This window comes from Abrus precatorius, unplaced genomic scaffold, assembly GCF_003935025.1.
Source record: "Abrus precatorius isolate BTA unplaced genomic scaffold, Abrus_2018 Scaffold11, whole genome shotgun sequence".
NCBI lineage: Eukaryota > Viridiplantae > Streptophyta > Magnoliopsida > Fabales > Fabaceae > Abrus > Abrus precatorius.
In genome coordinates, this window is record NW_020874303.1 from 15,207,110 (window position 1) to 15,234,584 (window position 27,475).

General features: G+C 32.9%; 2 protein-coding genes and 1 long non-coding RNA gene across 4 annotated transcripts; 1 reads left to right on the top strand and 2 right to left on the bottom strand.

Annotated features, from left to right (window-relative positions):
- Positions 1-1,519: 1,519 nt before the first annotated feature.
- On the top strand, positions 1,520-4,929 carry LOC113854450 (BTB/POZ domain-containing protein At3g05675). Of its 2 annotated transcripts, none has more exons than XM_027485426.1 (2): positions 1,520-1,670; positions 3,448-4,922. In XM_027485426.1, the coding sequence occupies exon 2, from the start codon at positions 3,819-3,821 to the stop codon at positions 4,707-4,709; it is 891 nt and encodes a 296-aa protein (XP_027341227.1). In that variant the 5' UTR covers positions 1,520-1,670; positions 3,448-3,818; the 3' UTR covers positions 4,710-4,922. The 2 variants fall into 2 exon arrangements, 1 of the variants encoding a protein (XP_027341227.1); XR_003502763.1 differs by lacking the exon at positions 1,520-1,670 and having other exon boundaries at positions 1,918-4,773; positions 4,806-4,929.
- A 12,600-nt stretch (positions 4,930-17,529) lies between these two features.
- LOC113855672 lies at positions 17,530-19,300 on the bottom strand. The gene is made up of 6 exons (XM_027487302.1): positions 19,297-19,300; positions 19,089-19,209; positions 18,383-18,436; positions 18,246-18,311; positions 17,743-17,821; positions 17,530-17,659 (listed from the first exon to the last, which is right to left on the bottom strand). Exons 1-6 carry the CDS (start codon positions 19,298-19,300, stop codon positions 17,582-17,584), a joined length of 402 nt encoding a protein of 133 aa, XP_027343103.1. The 3' UTR covers positions 17,530-17,581.
- Positions 19,301-19,857: 557 nt separating this feature from the next.
- On the bottom strand, positions 19,858-21,889 carry LOC113856438. The gene is made up of 3 exons (XR_003502889.1): positions 21,828-21,889; positions 21,604-21,699; positions 19,858-20,025 (listed from the first exon to the last, which is right to left on the bottom strand). It is a non-coding gene; the product is annotated as an uncharacterized LOC113856438 (long non-coding RNA).
- Positions 21,890-27,475: the final 5,586 nt, after the last annotated feature.

Sequence of the window (27,475 nt, forward strand, 5' to 3'; positions counted from 1 at the left end):
TATATAATAATTACCTATTCAACTGGTTCAACACAAATATAAGTAAATGCTTAAAATTATATGAGTACGACCCATAACTATTTGCCTGCATAATGTATATATATCACATATAATAGATATTAATTATACCTTATATAATATGTAATTTTATATTAATATATTATTTTATAATATATATTATAATATTCTATTTTTATTTTTTTACTTTATTTTTTCTGAATTTAATATCTTTAGCATATAAATGTTAGGTTTTGCATTACAGTACGAGATACAATGTGGAGTAAAAACAACTTGTGTACAGCATCGTTATGCTATATTATAAATACTATAGAATAATCATTTTTTCCATGTTAAGTATATTTTTAAAAATATTGAATTATTTATGTAGTATTTAAAAACTACTTCATGTTATTTAGTTAGTTAATAAAAGTAATTCTACTCTTATTTTAAAGAAAAGGAAAAATAATTTAATTAATTTTATTAATTGGACTTTAAAATATGTAGTTATTTATATTTATCATTTTTTATGAATCAAGATTTGTTGATAGGATGTTAAATTTAAACATTTATTTTATTTAATAATTTTTCATAGAATGAAAGCTGAACCAATTCAATTTTTTATTTATTTTATATTATTTTTGTAATTATGTATATTAAATTTTAAATAATTTAAATATTTATTAATATTATTTAAATTTTGATATTATTTATATTTTAAAAGTATATTACACATTAAAATAAAGTATGGCGATAAACTACTTATTTATTTTATTTTTTTGTAATTTTTATAAAATTGATATACTTAAAAATAATTTTTAAACTTACGGTTGGATTAATTAATTTTATATTTTAGAAAAAATTATTAATGTTTAAGTTGATATATATTATCAAGAATGCTGACTTTTATTTTTTCTTGAAAAGTGGTAATATAGAGTTTTGTTACGAAACTTGCAACTCAACAGAGGAACTCCATTAGAAGTTTGTTTTAATATTTTATTTTTAACTTTAAATAAATATTATAATTTAAATTATTTTAGCTTGATATCTTAACATTGAAACTTTATATAATATTTTTTGCATTTGTTAGATAAAATATTGTATTTATTTTTTTTACTTATTGTAATTTTATACTACATTAAGTTTTTTTAATTAATGGAAATAGAGTGTACATTGTAGTTTAATTAACTGCATTGAAGGTAATGAGTTTGGATACCATTTAGGCACTTAACAAGTATGAAGATAGAGATCAAAAAATAGTTACCCAAAAAGTATGTGCATGGGTACCATTAATTAATTTTTATACTCTCCCTTTTAATGTTGAATTCTTATGCTCTTTAAACCCAATAATTTTCTTTATCTAGAAATTCATGTACAAAAAGAAATTACTTACTTTTAAAATTACAAGTACTTGATTTATTAAAAAAAATAAACCTAAAAAAATTAAATCAAAATTATTAAGAGATCAAAATTACACACAATCTAAATAAGATACAAATACAATTAAAAAAAAAGAAAATAAACAGCGATTTCAATCTTCCTATGATAAAGCTCGGGGCCAAACGACGCAGTATTGTTAGGGCTTTTCTTCTCTGGCCTTGAAGCTGGTGAAGTGAGTGGATAGGAACAAAGTCTAATCAAGCAACATCCCTTCTCTGTTCCACGGATTGCAAGTAAATTCTGTGTCTTGGTTTCTAATTGCTTTAAGGGGTTATGACAGTGTGTGTATAGCAGGATTTCAAAGTAAAGATCTCCACTTTTGATATAGTTAAAACACCCTTTTGTCACAAAGATAATCAGCTTTTTCTTTTGATGTAATTGCAATGGTTCTTCTTTTTTTTTTCTTAATTACTTCCCTATTTTTTACTCTCTCTCTTATTTAGTTTGTTTTTTTTATTTTTTTTTTCTTTCTGTCTCTATATGATGCTGATGGTTTGGCTGTGGTGTTGTGGATTTATGTTCTGCAAAGTTAAATTTTTCAGATCTTTTGGATTTATTTGACAATGGCCATTCCTTGGTTTCTTGGATTTCTTATTGTTTTCCATCTTTCCACTTGATATGTATTTTGATTGCATTGAAATATAGCTTATGATTCCTGTTACTATTTCTTTTTATTTCATGCCGTCTATATAAACTTTCTTATCGTGAAATAAGCATTGATTTCTGATTGCACGCTAATCTTTCATATAGTAAACAGAGGCTTCAAATCAACTTGATGTATGTATGGCGTACTACGTTTTTAATTCCAAAATGATAATGGTTATTGTGTTTCTTCCAGCTAACATAGAATCTCCGCAAAGCTTAGCCTTATACCCACATTAGGAGTTGATTATGTGATAGAGTAAGTGAATATAAGAAGCCAAGTATATTAGTAGCCTAATTTATTTGTACTGCTTGATAAGCTTAGCATTTCTGCATAATTTATAAACTTATGCAGAAATGCTTGTAGGAGAATAAAATAAGGAGTAAAATAATAAAAAAATCTTCTCATAAGTTAAAATAAACTCATGCACCTCATGTTTTGTAGAAGTTAATTAAAAAAACTTCTAAAAAGGTAAAAAGAGCATAAGTTTATTTTAACTTATAGGAGAAGTTTGATTCATTTTACTTTCCTATTTTTTGTCTCTCATAAATACTTACTGAGAAGTTAATGCAAATTGGGCCTTGAAATATTATTGATTGACCTGAATCTATTCAAAGTGAATTTTGAAAAAGGAATGATCATGTCACATTCAATTGATTAATTACTAGCACGAGTATGGGTTTATTGCACTTCAAAGGCCGCAAAAGTGGTGATATATAATATATAAGAGAATTTGGCTTCTGACTGAGTTCATTGACATCGTGTGATCCATGTAGCTAACTTTACCTAATGGGATAAGACTTGGTTGGTGTTGTGATTGTAAAGGCACTTACAAAAGGAATATGAGAAGCAGGTGGTGACAATAGGAAGAGAATGGATGCTTGTTCCCCTTCTAGTCACTTCTGCATACCCCCACATCTACTCCATAGATGTGCACCCATTGTTTTTGTTACTGCTTGAGATTAATTAGAAAGAGAAAGAAACAAGTTTGAGCCCACAATACAAGAAGTGATGGGTTCCACCAACTTCTTTCTTTCTTTCCTATGATTCCTTGGTACAGCTGAGAACCAAATTTCTAGCATGTATAGGCTGTGCACATGTTCCCCCTCCATTTCCTAGCACTGTGATTGTGTTTGGTAAAATTTGTTTAAGCTAGATACTTGGGTTTTGGTGAACTATTTTGCTGCAGTGGACAGGAGACAAGTTTATATATATATATCACCTTGCTGGGTTATCTTCTGTCTGGAGAATGCCTGTGGACCCTGCTGGAATTTATGTCTATTTAATAATTTTCTGTATCATGATTATTTGAAAATGAAATATTCTGTTGCTTGAAGTGTGATTTGTTTTGTTCATAATATTTCCAGTTATATATCTACCTTGCAAACATGGCCATGAGACTACTACTGAAAAATCAGTGACCTTGGGATATGGAGGAGGATCTGAATGTTACTACCCCTGCACCATTCTCACTTATAAATGAAACCAGGCTTCTCAAAGATTTTTTCATTGGGTCACATTATGTGTCTGACTTTGGCATGCACTTGAGACTCAGACTGCAGTCGTGTTGTCACTTGTTAAAGCTATTGCAATGAGTATAATTTTATGGTTGCTGTCATTGTCTGTATTCCTACATAGAAATTCCTCTTCTCTATGAGAACATATAGGTTCTAAACTTGGAGGTCATTCCAGGATGAACACTGGGATTACAAATTAAATTTGGTATTGAAACAGTTAAATGGTCATGTCGAAAATACCTAATATCAAACCTGTAGATTTAAGTTCTACAAAAGATATATTTATTTCAGCTGTTCGCTTTGCCATGTCTATTGAGGGACCATGTTTTCCATTTGGAGATGAGCTACGAATCTCTGCTCAGGAGCAAGTTGACTACATGTTGGGAGAAGATGGCAATACTACAATCATCATGGCGGATGATGAAGTGCAATCAGTTGTAAGAATGGGCGTTTACAATATCATTCATTCATTTGAAATGGATTTATCCTCCTTTCTTTTGGACACTACCCTTCTTGAGAGTGCATATAACATGATAATGAAAAGGGTATCCGATCTTGAATGGTTGTGTAATGTACTTTCGAAGGTGGATTTAATGAAGAATTTTGTTTCTAATTGGGCTGCAATCTCTAGTAAAATTTTGGGAATCATTGAAGACAAGAAGCTTGACCATGTCATGTGGGGCTTAAAAGTGAAGCTGATAGAAGTAGCATGTAAAGTTTTGGAAGCAGTTGGTTATGGTAGTGTGATTGTTCCAGCTCAATGTCGAGTGCAATTGCTAAAGACCTGGTTTCCATATGTTCGAAAAATGAAGCCCTTGCTGGATTCAAAAGCTACTGAGGAGACTGGTTTTCCTTACAAAATGGATGAAGATTTGTGTCAGGCCATTGAGGGAGCAATTGTATCATTGATATTGACATTGCCATCAAATGATCAAGCAGACATTTTGGCTGATTGGATCAAAAACCGGGAAGTTGGATATCCTGACTTGAGCGAGGCTTTTGAGGTCTGGTGTTATAGAACCAAGTCTGCCAAGAGGAGATTAGTGGAAGGTTTAGATGGCCACAGTGATGGCGATGCTTCTATCACCACGAGTTTGGCTCTGAAATCCTAACCCTTGTCTTTTCTTTCTAAATATCATTTTTGATAAATTTAGCTTCAATATTGTAAGATTAAAAATTATGATTTTGGATGGAAGCATTAATTCCTTGTATGACACAAGCTGAATGAGTTAAGGACTCAATCCCTCCACTTTTGATGCCTTTCACTGTTTCCAAACAACCCTATATGATGGAAGCTCAAAATACAAGTATATCTATTACTGGATTCACTGGGTAATATCGAGCTCAAAAATTCTCATTTACTGATATTATTAGTTGTCTCAAGCAATATATTTTAAGAGAAATGTTAACAAATACTCACTAACACACTGTTTCTAACATATTCTTGGTTGAAATTTATTAAAAAAACACAAGTATTTGTGATTTACTCTTAATTTAATGGTTCTCATCTTAATTTAATAATTATTAGTTATATTTTGTAATTTTTAATAAATTCTAGTTAATAATTAAGAGTATTAAAGAGTGTGATGATAACACGTTTCAAAAGACAGCAACATGCACACACTGTTCATGTGGATTTTAAAGTGATCTTAAGAAGGTTGGGTCTGACTCAAGTTTTCGATAATGGATGTTAGTTTTTAAGTATGATTAATATGATGGGGTTTTAAATATCTTTCCTTTTCTCTATTTAATAATAAAACTGTTGAATTCTTGGCTGTCTATGAAAAAGGTTTTGTTAGGAGAGAGAAAGTTTAGTTTGGTGATTTTTATGTCTCAAAAGAATTGGTCTTTATTCATCGGTTGGATGATATCTTTATACATACTAAAAAATAGTAATAAAATGGTTCAACGTATTTACAGCGTGTCAATCTTTGGTGCTATTCTTTCCCGTTCAAATGCTTAATTTAATGGTGTTTAATTTATCACAACCTCATGGATGTTTAATGTTTTCATTTGGAAGCAAGTTTTTGTCATTTTTCTTACATCCAGTTGTTATTCTAGAATGCTAAATTAGTTATGTGAGTGTCAATGGACTTAACATAAATGGTTTAATGATATTTCATGTTCAATTCTAACAGGAATCTAATCAGTAATTCTTTCGCAATTTCAATGCCCTCAAGCCTTGTACAAATTAATCTATAAATAATTTACTACAAACAAAACAAAACTGCCACTGGTCATCCCACAGGTGGTTTCTGGTCTTCCCATCTTTTATGTTCTTTTGTTTAGATATCGTTGGAAATGTGGCTTTAAGAGTTTATCACTAGTCAATGTTTGAGACATGGTGTATGTTTAATTTCTAAGTAATACATAGAAACTTTTCAATATACAACAACAACAAAACCTTATCTTATTAGGTGAGGATAGTGATAAGTATGTATTTTGATATTGTTAGGACTTAAAGTCAAGTGATTTCTGCTCTAATTTTAATATTGTTGTAAATAATGTTCCATTAGTTAAAGCTAAACCATGGATAGTCTATTCTAAGAAAATAAAGCAATCTAGTTAGTAGTTAATGGAGTATGACTCTTTATTTTGTTATTTTCTATTATTCACCTTAATTAGTTAGGAGGGAGATTTTGGAAATTGGTTAGAACCATTGGCAAAGATGATTCTCTAAGGGGCTTGCTCTAGGGTACTCGTTGCACACAAAATTTTTATTCTTGAATAACAGATTCTAGTTCTTTTTCCTTTTTCTGTAAATTCTATCATTGGTCTGACCTATCGAACCATTCATTGGAAAAGAAACTATGGATTGTGAGATTGTGAGAAAATAGAAGAATTTTGTTCTGTTTTATAGCTTAAAGAATTGAATAAAAGCAAAACTTACATCTCTCTTATAAAATTTTATCAGATTTAAAAGTGTTTAAAATTTTCAAAGAAATAGTTTTTGGGATTTCAAAGTGATAAATAAAATAAATTTTAAGTTTACATCTAACAAATTATATGATTTACATTGCATACGTGTATAAGTCTAAAACAATCAATAACACCTCTCAAGAGAATAAATTTTATCATCTAAAACTGATTTTGAATTATCATAAAATAACTAATCACTAATGTTATAGATACACTTCAAAATTATTAATTACAACAGAATTTACCAAATTATTATAAATTTTAAAATTAACAGTTAAAATATTTACAGATCTCAATCAACTTAAAATATAAGTCTAGTAAAATATTACAATTTTTCAAATTATTTTAAACCCTACTGAGCAATCCTTCCTTATAGTCCCACTAAGAATATGACTTTAGATCAGGTCAATCTTTTTTAATTTTCTTCGTAATCCGTTTCCTGAAAATAGTTAGTAAGGGTGAGTATTCTCCACCCTACTAAATCCCTTATTTGACAGAAGAATTTCATAATAATGAAAATATTATCTAATACATTCTTAACATATATTAGTTAACAATAACACACAGATCATACGAGTCATTATCACAATAAATCACATACATTTTCACATTGATTTATATGTCATAGTATACGTATTATATCACATCAATCAATATGTTACAATACATGTATCCTAATCGCACTTGTGGACGTATTACAATACATATATCATAACAACACTAATCAATATGTTACAATACCTATATTATAATTATACAATTTCTATACAATTTCACATCCATCATAATTTCACAATTATTGCTCTTAAGCTCCCTTAAAGTCTTCATAGTATAAATAGTTGTTGGTTAGTCACTACACACGGATACAACGAGCCAACTCAGCTCTTTCTAGTAAAAGTGTTGTAAGGGGTTTCTCAAGAAATGAGTGTAAGGCTTGTGGTGTCTTTTTCCTATATTTTTTTTAGTATGTGCAATCATAGAAAAAATCTATCACTCTCATTTTCCTCAGATTTTCAAAATTGTCCCTGTCTTCTACACGCCTAGTATATCTTTATGACTATCTATACTTATTCTCAGTATTTCTCATTTCATTTCTACATACTTTTTATATATTAGCATGTCATAATACGTTAGTTCTGATTATATAAATCAATGTATTACAATATATGCATTATAAGTACATCATTCGATGTATCACAATACCTATATCATAATCACATCCATCAATCTGGTATAGCTCACGTATTATAATCATATCTCTCAATTCCACAATCATGTCATATTATTCACTTTTCATCAATAACATAAATTCATTTGTTTCAACATACATCATCCATCAGACAAACATTCATATTTATTGTATCATATCAGTCTAACACAAAAATTATCAAACAATTTCATACCACACATATCAATACAATGTGCCAAAAGTTGGACACCTTCGGACTCAGACCAATCATACAATTCAATATATACACTTTCTTGATATTAATAAAGTTGTTTATCTTAAAATTTGGCATCATCCAATATTCATAGTATATCTATTATTTGAAAATATCAAATAACAATTTTAACTATCTCTAAATAATGTTCCCTAGTAAAATCATAATAGTTCTCAAAATGGTTCTATGAAGAGCTTTTGCTACAAATTGTATTTAGCTAGATTTGAAAATAATCATGGGTTTTTCATGTCAAAAATCTCTATTCCTACACTTGAGATTTTAAGAAAACATTAGTATTCTAGGGTTCTAATAAAAAAAAAACTTAGCATTTTCAAACCAAAATACCAAAAAGGAGTTAGGGTTTAGGATCAATTCCCTTTACTTGGAAATAGGTCTCTCAGACCGAGTTTTCCTAGAGATCCAAGGAAAAGTTACAACATCCCGATGGAAGATATTGTCTTAAGGGTTAAGGTTTCCTTAAGTATCACAAAGCATAAAACTTTAGATCAGAGAAAACTGAGAAATAGGAATGAAGTTAAAGAACCAAGCTCTAAGAAACTTACTTGGATTTGGATGGAATAGACGTTTGAGTTCAAATCTGGAAGAGATTCAGAGTTCAAAAGAGTTTTCTCTTAGAAAAAAAGGTGAGAGATGTAATGCCTTAATTTTATTTTCAAATAAATAAATTTTGCAAAATGAGAATAACAAGAATTTTCATTTAAACAATTCACAAGACATGGTTTCATCAAAGTATTTCAAAATAAAGGAAAGGATTACAAGTTTATATCAAATGACTGCTATAGGACCAATTCAAATACATCATATTTCAAAATAATATTCTAAGTTCTATAATAGTTCAATCCATCTCTTCAATGAGTCCGGTACTGATTGTCTTGGTCACTTGAAAAATAAATGTAAGAGTGAGTACTCTACATTATCGCACACATACAAACAAGCATAGAGTCTCACCTTGCACACTCCACATATTTTCTAGCATAACTCAAATCAAGCATCAACAAGCACAAGTAACACTTCTCAAATATTCTATTTCAATTCACAGACAAGTGTGTTCATTGCACTAACAAATATTTCACACACACGTGCGTTCACTGCATGTAGCCACACTCACTGTGGCACTGTGATCATAGATTCCTAATGCTCTCAACCTCAGGTACTTACTTAATTAACACCATGGATGGTTGTCGGATAACCTTCGCCTCACGGATACAATGTGTACGATCACGGGTCCCTTAGCAAAGTGTTAATCAGAGGCCAAGTCAGGAGAAAAGTGTGTGGCCTGTGGTGCACTCATGCTCACTATTGGTGTCACCACTACCCTCTCTTCCCTAAGGTATCTCTACCGCCCCCATCTTCCACATCTCTAGTATATCGCTGGACCATTCATAACTTTTCAACATATTCAACCACAATCACAATCAACATCAACATGCCATTTCCATACATATTCAACCATTTCACATTATTCAATATCAATCACATTGTATTCAAACATATAATATTTTCCATCACAATCCATACCAAACAATGCATTCCACTATAAGCACTATTCAACATCCATCACCATCTCATGACAAATAAGGTCATTTCATCACACACACATTATCCAATGTCTACCGCATCATAACTAGCACAAAGTTTCCATCAATACACACATTTTCTACGTTCTATCTCAATCAAAATCCATTGCATAGCATTATAAACGAAATTTAAAACACAAGAGATAAGGTAGAGTCTCCCTTACCTTAAATCGAAGACCCAATACAATTTAACGTTAGAAAATGTATCCCACGCAGTATCTCGGCCTAAATACATGGAGAAAATTCATGAGAAACCGGAAAGAACCGAGAAAGGATGGAAAAACATAAACCCTAACCCTCACACTTACCTCCAAATGCTCTAAACGTGATTACAACTTTCAATTTAGCTCCCAAACAGCTTTGGAGGCAATTTAAATGATAAGAATGGGTTGGGAATCGAGAGAATAGAGAGAGGACTCAAAGGGAGAAGTGGGATATGACTTTCCCAAACCCTAAACTCTTCAAATATCTTTTTGGTCGTGACACTCTCGCTGCAACGACACCCCCTCTTGTTTTAACGAAAACTTCAGAGGAAATTGCACTCTGATTTCTATAGAATCTCACTACAATGAGATCCTCTCGCTATAGTTAGACTGCACCCAGAAATGCACCCTTCTTTGTCGCTCTCTCATTATAGCAAGAGACCTCTCGCTACAGCGAGAGCGCAACAGTTTAACACCCTTCTCCTAGGGACTTCTCCTCTGCAACACACTCTCAGCCTACATATATATATATATATATATATATATATATATATATTCAATCAATCCAACCAAAAATCCATGTTCATTATTCAATCATATTATACAAACGTACGCATATCTATATGTGCTTACACACATATCCACGTTCAATTCATCACATAATTAATTGCACACATTCAAACATCAATTCACACATATATATTAATAATTAAATAATATTACAAAATTTAGAACGTTACAAGAGAATAGAGAGAAAACGAGAAGGAAAAGCTGTTTGGTGATAAATGAATTTTTTAAGGCTAGGGTAACTTAAATACCCCTCCAAACTCGAGCTTTGAGCAAGTCTAACTTTCGCCTGAACTAGAAAACTAGACAATGAAATTGCTCAGTTTTCTGCTATTCTCGCTTGAGCAAGAATGGGTCAAGAGAGCTCCCTATTTTTCCTGCAACTCCTCACCTAGGCGACCTCCATCTCACTTGAGCGAGACCCGTTCTCGCCTAGACGAGAGGATAATTGGGGCAAATTTTTCCTATCTCACTTGAACAAGAGTGCTCTGGAACGCCTTCTTTCAGAAAACTTTGTCTCATTTGAGCGAGAAACCTTGCACCAAAATATCTATTTTTCCATACAAGGGCAAAAAAATTAAGGATGTTATAGCGATCATACCACTAATTCCAAGTTGCCTCATCCACTGTAGGAGCTTTTTCAATAAGCAAGGGGTAAAATGTAAAATGTTGATATAATTAAACAATCTAACAAATCAAGAACCACTAATTCCAAGTTGCCTTATCCCTCTCTTCTTTATCCACCAATTCCCCTCCTACACAACTCTCGTCGAAAACCATTGCAACAACTCAGTGTGATGCTTTGGAATTGACATAAATTGAAGGTGAAAGTGGGCATGCGCACACACACTGAAGATAAGCTAAGTCGAGTCAAGACAGTGGAGTCTGTTAGGAAATATTTGAAGTCTTTAGTCGGTGAGCCTGTTTTAATAAGGTGCCACAAAGCCTTAAGTCGGTGAGGCTGTGTTAGTAGGTTGCCACGTGTTTCTAGCTGGGTTGATCAAATCTGTTAGGTGTTAATTGTGACAGTTTTGATATAAATAACAACTCTGATGTTAGATTGGGGTATCTTGTAATTCATTCATAAAATTCTTGTAATTCTTCTCTTCATCTTAATAAATCCATTTCGGGACCTTTCATTATATGGTTCTCAATTCTTCATCAAGTTCTTCGAGTCTCTGCATTCCTAGAACCAGAAAAATATTACAACAATTGGTATCATACTTCACGATCCATTCGGAGTTCTCAACAAAATGGCCGAAGCTACTCACAATGCAGAAGCGATCAAGGATTTGGAAGAATGCATGTGTTCAAGATTAGAGTCTCGTTTAATGGAGCTTGTTGGCTCGATGCAGAAGACCCTCAGTGATTCCCTCAAAGATCAAATTCAAGATTTGTTAAAGACAGATTCAGAAGAAGTGCGTGGCCCTTCCGCAAGTATTATATCTAAAGGGGCTTGTCCTTCTGTTTCCTCTTATTCTTGCGGAACAAGATTAGCAAGAATAGACTTTCCGCGATTTTCAGGGGAGGCTGTCAATCAATGGATATACCAGTGCGAAAATTATTTTTTAATTGATCATACACCTGATGATGTTAGAGTAAAATTGGCAATTGTTCACTTGGAGGGTTGTGCATTGCAATGGCACACGGCCTTAGCTCGATCTGCGACTTATTCTCCCTTGATTTCGTGGGACGAATATCCTAAGCTGTTGATTGAGAGGTTTGGGGAGGTGGGTGATGATCCAATGGCTGAATTGATGAGATTGAGGCAAAAGAAATTTGTTAGTGAATATCATGAAGAGTTTGATTCTATTGTTAATAGACTGAATCTTAGTGAAGAATACATGCTGAGTTGTTTCTTAGGAGGATTAAAGAAGGAAATTCAAATGTTAGTACGTATGTTTCAACCTTCCACTATTCGAAAAGCCTTTACTTTGGCACGAATGTATGAAGCTGCCAATTCCCCTTCTACTCAAACTGCTTCGGTGACTAAGCCTGCAAAAGGAATTTTAGGAGCTAAACCTGCACTCATTATTAAACCTGTTGCTTCCACTGCTAGTTTTAATTCTGGTTCTATGGCGGGAAATGGTACTCAAGTCAGACCTACTAGGAGTTTGACACATGCATATATGAGTGAAAGAAGGGCAAAGGGACTGTGCTATTTTTGTGATGAGCCTTATTCTCAAGAGCATAGTTTAACACATAAAAAGATTCAGGTGCATTTTTTGGAAGTTGAGGAGGAGGAGGAATTAGTTGAGTCTGCAGATCATGTTATTAGCTCTTTTACTGATTCTGATCAGGAATCACCTCAGATATCAATGAATGCGTTGACTGGTGTTGCAAATTTCAGGACCATGAGAATCACAAGGTACCAGCAAAAGAAGCCTTTACACATTTTAATTGACAGTGGAAGGTTGAGGACATTTTCCAGGAGCCAACTCAATTGCCTCCATTCAGGAAAGGTCATGATCACACAATACCACTTATTCAGGGAGCTAATCCGGTTAATAAAAGACCTTATAGGTATGCAAAAAGCCAAAAGGATACCATTGATAAGCTAGTACAAGAATATTTGAAATTTGGCTTCATTCAAAACAGTAGCAGTCCATTTGCTAGTCCTGTGGTTTTTGTAGGAAAAAAGGATGGTTCATGGAGATTGTGTATAGACTACAGAGAATTGAACAAAAACACTGTGAAAAATAAGTTTCCAATTCCTTTGGTTGATGATTTGTTAGATGAGCTTCATGGATCATCAATCTTTTCCAAGATTGACCTTAGGTCCGGTTATAATCAAGTGAGGATGGATCCACTTGATGTGCACAAGACAGCTTTTAGAACTCATGGAGGTCACTATGAGTATGTAGTAATGCTATTTGGCCTCACTAATGCCCCAACAACTTTTAAAGGGTTAATGAATGCGGTATTTCAAAAGTTCTTAAGGAAATTCTTATTAGTCTTCTTTTTGATGATATTTTGGTGTATAGCAAGAGCTTGGAAGAGCACTTAGAACATCTTGAGCAAGTGTTAATTACTCTTAGAAGCCATTACTTGTTTACTAGGAAAAGTAAATGTTACTTTGTTGTCCATAAAGTGGAATACCTTGGTCATTTCATCTTTGGTTCATGTGTATCTACAGATCCAAATAAAATAGAAGCTATGCTCAACTGGCCTCTTCCGCAGGCTATTAAGCAACTAAGAGGGTTTTTTGGTCTTGCGGGCTACTATAGGAGGTTTGTGAAGGGATATGGAGTAGTTGCAAAACCCTTGATTGACATGTTAAAAAAAATGGATTAGTTGGACTCAAGATGCTAAACTAGAATTTCAGAAATTGAAAGAATTGTTGTGTTGTACTCCAGTCTTAGCTCTTCCCGATTTTTCTACAGTATTTGTGGTGGAAGTTGATGCCTTGGGCTATGGGATAGGAGCAGTTCTTATGAAAAAGCAGAACCCTATAGCTTATATCAGCAGAGCCCTTAATTTGCAGCAGCAATCACTGTCTACTTATGAGAAGGAATTGCTAGCTGTTATTTTTGCTGTTCAGAGATGGAGACATTACCTTTTGAATAGGCATTTTATTGTCAGAACTGACCATTACAGCCTTAAGTACATATTGGATCAGAGGATGTCAACTGAGTTCCAGCAGAAGTGGCTAGTTAAACTCATGGAGTTTGATTTCTCAATTAAGTATAAAAAAGGACAAGAAAATATAGTTGCTGATGCCCTTTCAAGAAGAGACGTGGCTGAGTGCAACAGTTTACTTATCAGTTACAATCCGATTTGGTAGATAAAATTCATTTGTCATGGGTGAACGATACTAACTTACAGAGATTGATCAAGGAAGTACAAGACGAATCAGCTTCTCACAAGCATTATAAATGGGAGCATGACGAATTGAGGAGAAAGGGCAAGTTGGTAATTGGTAACGATCCAGCATTGAGGGGTGATATATTACAGTGGCTACATGCTTCTACTGGAGGAGGACATTCAGGGATTAATACTATCATAAAGAGGGTTAAAGTTGTTGTGTATTGGAAGGGTTTGATCAATGATGTCAAGAAGTTCATCCAGCAATGTTCAATTTGTTAGCAATGTAAATATGACACTGCAACATCTCTTGGATTACTTCAACCTCTTCCTGTTCCTGAACAAATTTGGCAGCATGTCACTATGGATTTCATTGAAGGTTTGCCTAAATCATTTGGTAAGCAAGTGATATTTGTGGTAGTAGATAGGCTGAGCAAAGCTGCACATTTTATGGCTTTGTCTCATCCTTATACAGCCAGTGATGTGGCTCAATCTTACTTAGATAATGTGTTTAAATTACATGGTTTTCCTAGTACCATCACTTGTGATAGAGATTCTATTTTTGTTAGCTAGTTCTGGCAGGATTTTATGTCCTTACAAGGGGTTCAAGTTCAGCTTTCATCCAGTTACCATCCTCAGACTGATGGTCAAAGTGAGGTGGTAGATAAATGCTTGGAAACCTATCTGAGGTGTATGTGTGCTGATGTCCCTCACAATTGGTCAAAGTGGCTATCCTTAGCTGAATGGTGGTACAATACCTCCTACCACACTGCTATTAAAGCTACTCCTTATGAAATAATATATGGACAACCAGCTCCAATCAATCTTCCTTACCTTCCAGGAGAATCGAAAGTGGAATTAGTGGACAGGAGCTTGAGCAAAGGAGAAGAGATGATGAAGCTGATCAAATTCCATTTAAAAAGATCCAAAGAAAGGATGAAACAGGTTGCTGATAAGCATAGGAGTGATAGACAATTCAAGATAGGAGATTTTGTCTATGTGAAATTGCACCCATATAGACAAGTGTCCGTGGCATTTAGGGGCAATTCTAAGCTAAGTCCTAAGTATTTTGGCCCGTTTAGAGTAACGGACTGCATTGGCACTGTAGCTTACAGGCTTGACCTCCCAGATCATAGTAAGGTTCACAATGTGTTCCATGTATCTCAACTTAAGAAACATGTGGGCAATTTGGTCACTACTACTGATCTTCCCTACTAATAGGAAGAAGCTTTTGCTGAAAATGAGCCTGAAGCTATTCTGGATTGCATGACAATAAGAAGAAGAGGGATGCCGGTTACTAAAGTGCTTGGAAAATGGAAACACCATCTCCCAGAGGACGCAATGTGGGAATACTATTATGACCTGAAGAGGAAGTTTCTAGCTTTCCATCCTTGAGGACAAGGATGCTTTTAAGGGAAGGGCAATGTTAGGAAATATTTGAAGTCTTTAGTCGGTAAGCATGTTTTAATAAGGTGCCACGAAGCCTTAAGTCGGTGAGGCTGTGTTAGTAGGTTTCCACGTGTTTCTAGCTGGGTTGATCAAATCTGTTAGGTGTTAATTGTGACAGTTTTGCTATAAATAACAACTCTGATGTTAGATTGGGGTATCTTGTAATTCATTCATAAAATTCTTGTAATTCTTCATCTTAATAAATCCATTTCGGGACCTTTCATTATATGGTTCCCAATTCTTCATCAAGTTCTTTGAGTCTCTGCATTCCTGGAACCAGAAAAATATTACAACAGAGTCACCTTGTTGGTCGTGCGTCCTAAGCCACATTCCATGATCCCTCTTCCTTCAACTCATGTATTGTAACCACTATGCATCGATAATGTACCATGGTGTGGTTTGATAATGTGCCATATTGAGGCAACATCACCACCAAAGTTGAAGAGTTTATAGGCATTGGAATGGCAACGATGGAAGAAGCCGTCGAAACATGGGAAGACAGAAAGATAGAATAAGGTGTGAACCAGACAAATCAAGGTGGTGTTTCGTCTTCTCTAGTGAGTTTCCATTTTTTCAAACGATGTTTCACCTTCTCTAACAACCCTCCACCATGCATATGCCACGATCACTATGTTGCTACCACTCTCCGACGATATTCTCTCATCCAACTTGTTTACATATTTACCTAGTAACCAGTTTATAATCTAACCTAAACTCTTTCCATCACAAAAAAGAAAAAAAAAATGCAATTGTATTGATTCTTTCATTTTGATTTGTCTTTGGTCTTATGGTACCTTGGATTTGCAAGGTGGTGGAGGATTTTCACTAGGAAGATTAAGAAGAAAAAAAAAGAAAGGAAAACACATGGAGGAGTTGAGCAGCATCAAAGAAGAAAAAAGGAAGATAGAGTAGGAAAATTATGGAACTATTCTTCTGTGGTACTGTTTTTTCTGTAGCATTATTAACCATTTGATTAAAAAACTTTTCAATCAAACGATCTACAATGCATGTTAACATTATGTAACTTCTTGAAAAGTAAAAACTTCCTTATCAAAGTTTATGGAAGGATGAAAGAATCTAGTGAACAAAAGTTACTGTTTTCTTGAAAAAGTTTTTTCCAATATATTTTGGCTATAAGTTTTTTCAAACATAAAATAAACTAGTTTAAACGGTATTCTATACGAGTAGCAAGATTTGTATGATGAGGATTGACCCTCAATTTTTTCTACAAGAGATTTACTTATTGTTTTTATAAGATGAAACATTAGTTATGTCAGTGTCAATGAACTCCAAGTATTATTGTCTAATGATATTTCACATGATAGGAGTCAAATTTGAAATGCTTTCACAATTCCAATGAGTTCTTGACTTGCACATAGCAACAGTCCTTAAACTAGTTACATCCACCATAGCAAGTTACAACCTTTGGTCTTCCCAAAGGTGGATTGCAGGGCTACAGTTCTTGTCATCCCCTTCAGATATTGTGTTTTGCTATCAACGGAATTGTAGTTTTAAATTTTGAGTGTGTAACAAATCAATTGTGACCTAGTGAATCTTTTGCTTTGATTTAGGTTAAAAAAAAAAATCCTCTTTTGTGTGAATTTTTTCCCAATAAAATTTCGATCATAAGCTTTTTCAAATGCAAAATAAACTACTTTACCCAATTTTAGTGGGACTAGCAGAGAAAATGAGGAAGAGAAAAGTTGAAGACTTTTGTAAGCCTCCTTTGTGAAGGAGAGGATCGCCAAAGTCTAGAAGGTCAAAGTCAATTGTTTTGTTCGTTTTTATTGTTTTTGTTTTATTCTTACGGTATTTTTATTTCTTCAAAACGCAAACATTTGCGTGAAAAAATGTGCAACTTTGTGAGAAACATTCATATATGACATGCTAAAAATTCAAGAGCACATTTTGGAGCAAAACAATTATTGGATGATATCGTTTATACATTTTCAGGTGATTATTGAATTTGAATGTTCTCTAAAGAAGGTAGCAGAAAGGGGCATCATGCCCAAAGCAGTGTGATGACCAAAAATACCATGAGGGCCAATCCAAAACAGAATCCAACTATTGCCATGAAAGCCTGGAAATTGTCAAATTAGACAACTGAGAACAACCAATGAAAAGGATAATAATAATAATAAATAGTGTTCAATTCAAAGTTACCTTCCCCTGTGATTCAAACTTAAACTTATCAGTAAACCAGGACAATCCTCTGTCAACAAAAGGTGCCAGTGCCAATGCCCTGCATAAGAAGTAACTACATTGTTTGAAATGATTGTCATTATATTATAAATTACAGAAGAGCTTTGTCTACTTGTACATGGGCAGATAGATGTAAACAACAAACATAACAATGACATGGTGCAATCTAGATACAAAAATAACTTCTCTTCTTCATCCACATCCATAAACATTTTCAACAGCATCTCCCTAAGATGCATGGAAATTTAAAAGTTGTCGTGATATTATTCAAAGTTAACAAGTCAAATGCCAACTGCCATCCTTACAGCTAAAACATCATCACAAAGTTACCATCAAGTGATAGAATGATATGGGGACAATGTTTCTAACTAAATTAACGAAAAAAAATCTACAATATGCACTTACAAATTTATAGGCTATATGCATTACACAGTTAAAAATGTGAAATGGTTCAGGTGGCTCACCCTCCTGCTCTTAAAAGTTTAGTGACTTGACTACCTGCCCACACCATGGCCATCACTTTGAAAAATCTATACATCACTGTGAAGTTGTTAATCGTTAAATCCACAAACTATAGGAGAAATATCAGTCACGTCCATACCTTTCTACAGCTGCAAGATAACCCATCTTTCCGGGTGCTGGAGCAATGTAAAACCTAAAAAAAATAAGCATATTATAGTTGTAGTGTGTAAGGATCCAATTGCAAAGTATGAGACTTGACACATTTGAAGTATGGAATTCTGTGAGGTTTATAAGGCCTTGGGTTCTCCAATTGTGGTCTCCCAAGGTTTGTATCAATTGGTATTAAAATCTTTCAGCTGCAAACAAGCAGTGCAGGTGATGATGTCAGCATTGTAGTGCTCACTTGGGACTAGTCAAAAAGGCTGGTGAAAAGTCAGCCCGTGTGAGTGCTAGGGCAGTGGAGCATGGTGGGATGTTAGGATCTAATTGCAAAGTATGGAACTTGAATCTTATATTGGATGTATGAGATACTAACGTGGGGTTATAAGGCCTTAGGCTATCCAACTAAGCTAGCTTTTTGGTGTGGGTCTCCCAATGTTTTCTTATCACAGTGACTTAGGAATAATTTAGAAAGATCGAATAATTATGAACGACGGATCCTATCAAATAGTACATGCAGGGTAGACAAAAAGCTTCAAGCAACAACCTTTACCCAGAAAAACATAGGAAGAAACGAGAAACTCTCTCAATACCAATATAATTTCTTATACAAACTGGCAGCCCAGGAAAAGGAAAAGCACAAGCAAAAGCAAAACTTAAGCTAAGAGGTACAAATGTCCACATACCACACAAAAAGAAATGTTGTGAGATAGTATGCAGTATTCAGAAGTCCATATGATAGGATTCCAGAAACTCCGTATCTCCTCAGTTTCTTCAGTATCCTGTCATTAAGCAAATAAGAGCAGGCTATAATTTGAACACAAAAACATCATCCACAACTATTCTGATCTCTAGCAATCGATGAAAAAATATCACAGGAAAAGTCAAACATACTCATTGCTCGTCAATGACTTTCCTTTCTTATTCTCTCCACTTTTTGCTGAACCTAAAAATATCCTGCTGCTGTTAATTATGATACTTGAAACCTCGTTGTAAGAGCTAGACAACACTGAGGATCAATTTAGACATTCATAAATCAGCAGAATGATCTATCAGACTATTTTCCCTTGTCTGTATAATTTAAATATTCTCTTCCTATGCATATTCAGCCAGATTGCCAAAATGGAAATATGGTCTGCATGAGATGAAAGTTTCCTCAAATAAATCTAAGAATATTCAAAACTTTCATCAAGAGAACAAATTAATGTTGGACCTTTCTTACTAAAACATTCAACAAGAATTTGACCTTTCTTTACAGGAAAATAGCAACCAGAGGGAATTTGTCATTGAGAAAAAGCACAAAGGAAACAGGAATTTAACATTTTGCACAAAAGAACAGTGAGAAATCAATAGATGGATTACAATACTTTTATTTCACAGCGAGGTTCAAAGACAACAGTATAAGTATAACCACTGCTAAAAGCCTGTTGCAACTTCTACATATTGAATGATCAGACTAAAATATGGACCACCAATAATTTGAGCACCCATTAATGTCCCCGGTTTAAACTAGTAATTAGAAACTTGCAACAATTTAAATATCGTATCCTAGTTACTGCATAATTGTAGAAAATAGAACAATCATATACCTTCATTACTGTATGCATCTGATAGCTCATGTGTCTGACCTTAAAATATTGAGAAATAAGACAACAATTTAATGAGTAAAAAGTGTAAAGAAAGAGGGGGATGGGGAAATCCAAGTAATATCACAGATATTTTGTTTGAGAATAAAATATCAAGCTAGTGTTTGCTAGAATTACTTTCGGTCAAAATCAATATAACATGAGAGTTACCATTCCCCAAAAGTTATTTTTTTCAGGTAAAACACTGCTTTGACTCCTTAGCCAAACATGCTACTAGAACTCCTAGTCTATCTTTAAGGGTATTCCCATGGTGGCTATCATTGTACATATAACTAACAATATAATACAGTTTCAGTGTTTTAAGAACATGTTTGATAAAAATGATCATACCAATTTAAAAAAAAAATTAAGAGTATATGTTAAAACAAAATTGAATTGAAATCATACCAATAGTGGGAAGAATAAGCTATTTGTGACATCATAATATCTCTGTGTAATACATTTTTGTAGTTTGATTGTAGGAAGGTCTCCCAACCTAATACCTCTAGCCCATACCAACAAGTCTGTTAATGTCTTCATAGCTAAGTAAGATTTAATTTAGCAAACAGTTTCCAAGGTTTAAGTCCATACAACTTGATCTTGAATGGGTTAAACTTTTCTAATATGTGAAAGCTGTAAACTACTAGGAACATCAAGCAAACTGGTCACTGCAGTATACAACTCGCGTAGTTTGGTAATGGTTCATTTGAACTTAGAAGACAACATTGTATTTCCAGGTTAGGATCTTCTGAAATGGGGCATTTTGACCTTTGTACTTTTATATTGTTACCTTTATTAATTTTTTTTTTTCTGGAACCAGAATGTTGAAAATTATGAGAAAAATCACCAAAACAAAAAAAAAGGATTTTCTTAGCTCCAAAAAGATTAAAATAATATATTCTTTATGTGTATTTTCTTTTGGTTATTAGTGTTGACAATTATTTTCATATTTGTATTATCTAAACCATATAATATCAATTAAAACATAACAACAATTGTTTGGGGTGTACACTAGAAATTGAACGACCTAATAAGCACAAATCGTTGTAAAAGGCGTTTGGGATGCAATGTATACCAGTCATAATTGGACACAAAATACAATAAGTGTGTGTTTGGTTTCCTGTTTAAATAGTTATGGATCCACATTTACTTCAACACTACAGTCGTAACTTCTGCATTGGATCTACATTTACTTCTAAACACACACTTAAACCGTATCTAATCAATGTTTTAAATAGTGATCATGGTTGCATTGTGATTACCAAAATTGCAGGCAAATGTAGCTGCTGTGGGCCAAAATTGCAGTCCAAAACCATGATATTGTGCTACAATTGTAAGTTTGCGACCACAATTTTGAAACCTTGTAAACGGTCATGGTGCAAACAGATGATACATATTCCAAAGCCTAGTTCCTTTGATACATATTTTACTACAAGGCATTTCAAGGTTAGCTTACACCTCACAACATATGGGTGGCAATAAAGATGATACAAGGAAAACATATTAATTAAACAAAACAACAAACAAATATAGTTCAAGACAAAAGAAAAATAAAAACCCATAAATTATTCCTTACATTGTCGTTGGTGTAACTTGAGCAAAGCCTTGCTTGGAAGGTGAGGCACAAATGGGTATTGTTCTTCAGCTGAGGGAAAGGGTTACCGACCCTTCTCTGGGAGAAGCCATCAAACACAAACTTGAGACATACCCAGATAGCAGAAAACGGAAAAAAAAAAAAAAAAAAAAAAAAAACTTTGGAATGGAATTGAAAAGAGTGCGGAATGTGTGTGAGAATTGTACCTGGTTAGTGTGGGGATGGGAAAGGAGTTTGGGATTGAAGAAGGTTGAAAGTTTAACACAAAGTGACATTGATTCATACAGTTCTGATGATGGATGTCAGATAATGAAACCAACAGTGAGGAAGCAATTGGATTTACTTCAGTGAAGGAAAACACGGTAAAGGTACTAACATTTCTTTTATATTTTTTTTGCCCTCACCTAAACTTCTTTTTATAAAAAGAAAAAGGCAAATTGGTCAAGGAATAATTTTAGCATACATCTGTGACAGAAATGCTACAAATACACTTTTTACGATATATTTTTAAAAATGTTTTTGTGATTTATTTATTTATTAAATAGTCAAAATATTTATCTCAATTTTTTTAAATTAGAAAATTATAAAAATGTGTTAAAGTTGTACTTAATATCGTGTGTTGGCTAATATTTCTTTTAAAAGAATTAAGACCACTTGTTGAAAATACACCTCCTCAAAATTAAAATTAAGTAAATAAAAAAGGTGCATATATTGCATATATTACATTATCATTTCTTCTATTTTAAAAATATAGATCTCTTTCCCTTAAAAAATTAAAATGCATCACAATTTAAATTATTTTATGTTTTTCATTAAAGCATTGTAAAATAATTTATATGTCCTAGTTTTATTTTTTTTATTTTTTACTCATGGTCTAATTTTTATTTCTATGCCTTAGTTTTTTTAAATCTTTTTACACTCTATCTTCTTTTCTTATTATGTGTTAAAGTTGCAAATGTTTACTTGTACGTTTTTATTAAAGGTGAGAATATTTTTATTTTTGTTTTATTATTTGATGTGAGACAAACTTTTAAAAATCTCATAATAATCACAAGTTTTTATGATTCTATGGAAAAAAAAAACATTCAGCTCATTGAACTTTTTGAATAATTGACTAAGTATATTATTTTTTAAAAAAGGTATTTTAGTAAAAAAAAAAATATCAAACATGTATTTAACAATATTTTACCAAAATACTTGAAATAGATTAAGTTGTAATGTAATTTAATATTTCAAGGGAGAGAATTATATTATTTTAAAATAAAATGAAAAATATTGTAATATATTCATCTTTTAGAGATTATTTGTTAGTGTATGAATATAGTTTATGAGTAACTTAGCTCAATTATATTCTTACCCTAAAGTGATAATTTTTTCTTTTGAAATATAATTATTTTTTAATTAAATTAACTCCTAATTTGATTGTAATTATATTTCATTAAACCCATTAAGTTTTATGGCGATTTGTAATTCTTTAAAAACCTACCTTATTAAATTAGCAATCACACAACTAAGTTTAGGTAAACTAATTTAAATTTTGATCTTATTAACTTAAATTACAAATTTGCAATCAAGCCTCTAATTAGTTTAAATTGATTCCAAATCAATCAATTCAAATTCAATTATGATTATTTTGATTATTAAGAATTTCTTCCAATTAGATCCAAATCTATTAACCTTAATCCAGCATTTGATAATAAGAATCAAAAATCAAAATTAAAGAAAAGAGGAGGATTTGAATTTGAATTTGAATTAATATTCAACAACAAGATCTTAGAATCCAAAATAATGTGTGATGAATCTTAGGCTGAATAAGCTAAAAATATCCTATGTAACATTCTTATTTTATTTAATATGATAAGAAAATAATTTCAGAATTTAGAAGAGAATATTTAGATTAAACTCATTGCAAGTTAAATACAACGTGTGAAAATTTTAAAATATTTAGTGATACTTTAACCAATTCATAAAAATTTAAATGACAAAAATGGGAATAGACAAGTTAAAAGGAAACTTGAAATAGCATTAATATGTATATATTGTTCTAAAAGGTTGGTATTAGAAAAATATATATCAAAATACATTAAGACTCATTTACAATAATTACAAGATACAAAATATAATAAGTCCTAACGAGCCGTCTATCCATCAAAAGACTAAAAAAGATACTAGTTGTCCCCATGTCATCTCTTTATTGCCGCTAGATCTTCGAAATCGATATCCTCATCTGATTTGAGATAAAGATCGCTTGAATCTACAGTGGCCTGCCTGCTAATAATGCGATCAAAAGTCCATCGAGTTGGTCTTCTGAGGTGATCGTAATCATGATATGTAAATAGGTAGGTCACAGCTATTGGAGTTCTATCTGTGCCTTGACAGATGTACATAGGGTGTGGATTCTATTGTTTACAGGGAAATCAAAAGATACACGATATGATAGTTCTATTTCTAGCATAATAATGTTACGTGTTATATTATCAACATGTAAGGCCAGTTTAAAATAACAAAATATATGGTATTCGCTAAATACATAATCTAACGTACACTATACAAAGCTATCTATAAGCCTAATGCTCTCCCTGGACGCTGTCATCCTGGTCCCCTAAAAGGTTTAAGTAAGGATGAGTCTTTATTCTTATTACCAAACACACATTCACATTTAAGTCATACAATATAGCAATGTAATGCAACAATCAATCATATCACAAACTCAAGTTCATATATATGAAACAATAATTAATTATTCAGTCTTATGACATTTAGAGTTGTCCTTTCACACTTTCACTGCCCTTGGGATCCCTTGAGGTCTTCCTTAGCATAGATAGTTGCTAAATAGCTGCAGCTACACTGATACAACGTATGTCGACCTGGCCCTTTTTAGCAAAAGCATGATCAGGAGTTTAAGTTAGGAAACAAGTATGAAGCCTGTAGTGCTCTTACTTTTATTTGTTATGCGCAATTCAAGAAAAGCATCAACCACCCTCATTTCCCTAAGATTTTTTAATCGCCTACATCTTCCACACCTCCAGTGTACCTATGATATATCCATACTTGTCCATATCATTTTTTCTTTCTCATTCCATTTCTGTTTCCATATTTCTCATTATGGACTTTATTCTTCTCATTAGTCATTATGGCTTAAAGTCATTATTTGCTATGACCTGAGCTCATTATTTGTATTCTATCATGTTATTCATCCCTCCATTTCTCTATTTCACTCAAGTTCATTACTACGTCATATATTAATCAATCATTGCCGAGAGTTGGTTACTCTCAGACTCAATCCACAACATACCTTCATATACACTGAAAACAAGGATTATATACATCGTCCAACACCACAAAACATGCTTCAAACACAACAAAAACATGTTCTCATCCAACATATACTCAAAATCATGCATTTCATCATAGCATTTTCATGAACACAAGCATACTACTTTCTTAGTAATAAGATATAGTTCTCCTTACCTTTAAATGGAAGTTTAGTGAAGGATTTTTGAGAAATCTTGCTCAAAAGGTTGGGTTCTTCCTAAATATCAGAAGAAATCCTATTTAGAGGAGGAAAAATAAGAATATAACCAAAGGATGGAGAACCAAGCTCCAAGAACTTACCAAGTTGCAGGGAGAGTGAACTTCGAAGCTTGGATTGAAGAAAGATTGGAGTTTTTCAAGGATTTTCTGAGAAAAATAAGGAGAGAAGTCAGAGAGAATGGAGAGGGTCGTAACTTGGATTATAATCCAAGTTTCTCAACTTGAAAACCCTTAAATACCCTTCAACTCGCAACATTCTTGCTATAACAAGACCTTCTCTCCCTACAGCAAAAAAATTAGAAAAAGTTTTACTTTCCTGTCTATTATTCTAGCTACAGCTAGAGCTCTTCACTACAGTGAGAGTACCTTCACTATAGTGAGCGAGCGTAAGAGAGCCTGACTCTAGACGCTCATTTCTCGCTATAGCTAGAAATCCTGCAACTCGCACACACCTAAAACTCTCCTAATTTCAAGCAACATGCATCAATAATTATTATACAAAATAAAATTAATAAATAACAAAATATGGGTGTTACAACCTAAAATTCCAAGCCTTAAACTATATATATTTCCTAGGGATCATTTAGTCCATTGATCATTGGCCATTACACGATATAGAATATGGCCAAATATACAATAATTCAAATGATCAATATTAGACTCAATTTCAAGCCTAATTGACAAATTTCTAACTTAGATATTATAACACTCTAATTTTTATTACTTTTGTTTTGAAAAATGAAAGAATTTTATTTTAAAAAATTGCAGTAATTTTTGCTTAAACAAGAAATGTGTTGCTCAAGTAAGATTGTTTAATCTGGAAGGACACCTTTAAAGCATTCTTGCTTAAACAAGGCAACCACACAGAACTGCAAACGCACGACTCTTTATTCAACAACTATACAACTCGCATTTTCCATTAGCCATCATGTGAAAATTCATATAATCCAAGCATATACAACACAATTTAAAAGGAATAATACATATATAAATATATAGGTCTAACACTTGGAATTGAGTAGAATAGGCGTTCAACCCGAGATCTGGAAGAAGTTAGGGATCCAGGAAAGTTTTCTTTAGGAAGGGGAGGTGAGAGAACAAAGAGAAATGAGAAGAGAGACTGTTTGGTTATAAATGAAATTCTCAAGCATGAAGTTCTTTAAATACTCCTCTAAATACGCGTATTCTAACTTGATCGAGGAAACTCTCACTTGAGTGAGGTTAACTCTCGTCTAGGCAAGACCCTCCTCTCTTGGGCAAGAAAACCAGACAATGGTTTTACCTAATTTTCTAATGTTTTTGTTTAAGCGAGAATGGTTCTAGAGAGATCTCTATTTTCCTATGATTTCTCGTCTAGGCGAGACACTTCTCGCTTAGGTGAGAGGATAATTGGGGTAATATTATCTTCTTTCACTTGAGCGAAAGTGCCCGAGAATGCTTGGCCTAAAAAAACTTTGTCTCGCTTAAGCGAGACATATCTTGCTTGAGCAAGAAATCTTGCACAAATTTCCTATTTTTCCAAACACAAGGCATTAAAGGCGAGGGTGGTACACAGGTGAGAGTGATCTCACTCAAGCAAAAATATTAGTAACTGAGTAGAAAATTTCTATATGATTTTCTTGCTTATGCGAGAAAGAATGTCATTCAAGCGAGAATGATGTCGCTCAAGCGAAAATCTTAAAAAATAAGAGTATTTAAGTAACTGTGTCATTTTTAAAACTTAGATCTCAAGACAAGTAACTATTCTCATCTCACTCTCAGTTCTCTCACTCCTTTCCACAGCTATAAAACACCCTTGCTCTCAAACCTCTCTTTAATCTGAGTTTAGATATCCTTTCCTCTTGATTTCCAGTAAATTTTCTTGGAACTTATACTTTCAATCTCATTTTTATTTCATTATTTTCTTTCTTCTCAAAAATTACTCTACTTTGTGATGCTTAGGAAGATTTTGGTCTTTCAAACGACATCTTCCACCAAAACCTTACGAGAATCATCTACTTGAGGTAAGGAGAATTATATCCAATCAATAAAGTTATACCTACATGATGAGTGTGAACATTTTTACATATATTTATATACTCTTTACTTTTATGAGTGGTTACATGCTTTTACCTTAGAAATCTAAGTTTTAAAATAGATTCTTTGAATTGATGAACTAGATGATGTATGTTTTATTGATAATTGAATGAATGACATATGATTGATTAAAAATACATGATTTGGATTGAGTGTAGAGGTGTCCAATCTTCAACATGTTTTGCTTAACTGAATGATAAGAAATAAATAGAGAAAAAATGTATTATTATCCAATATGATGATG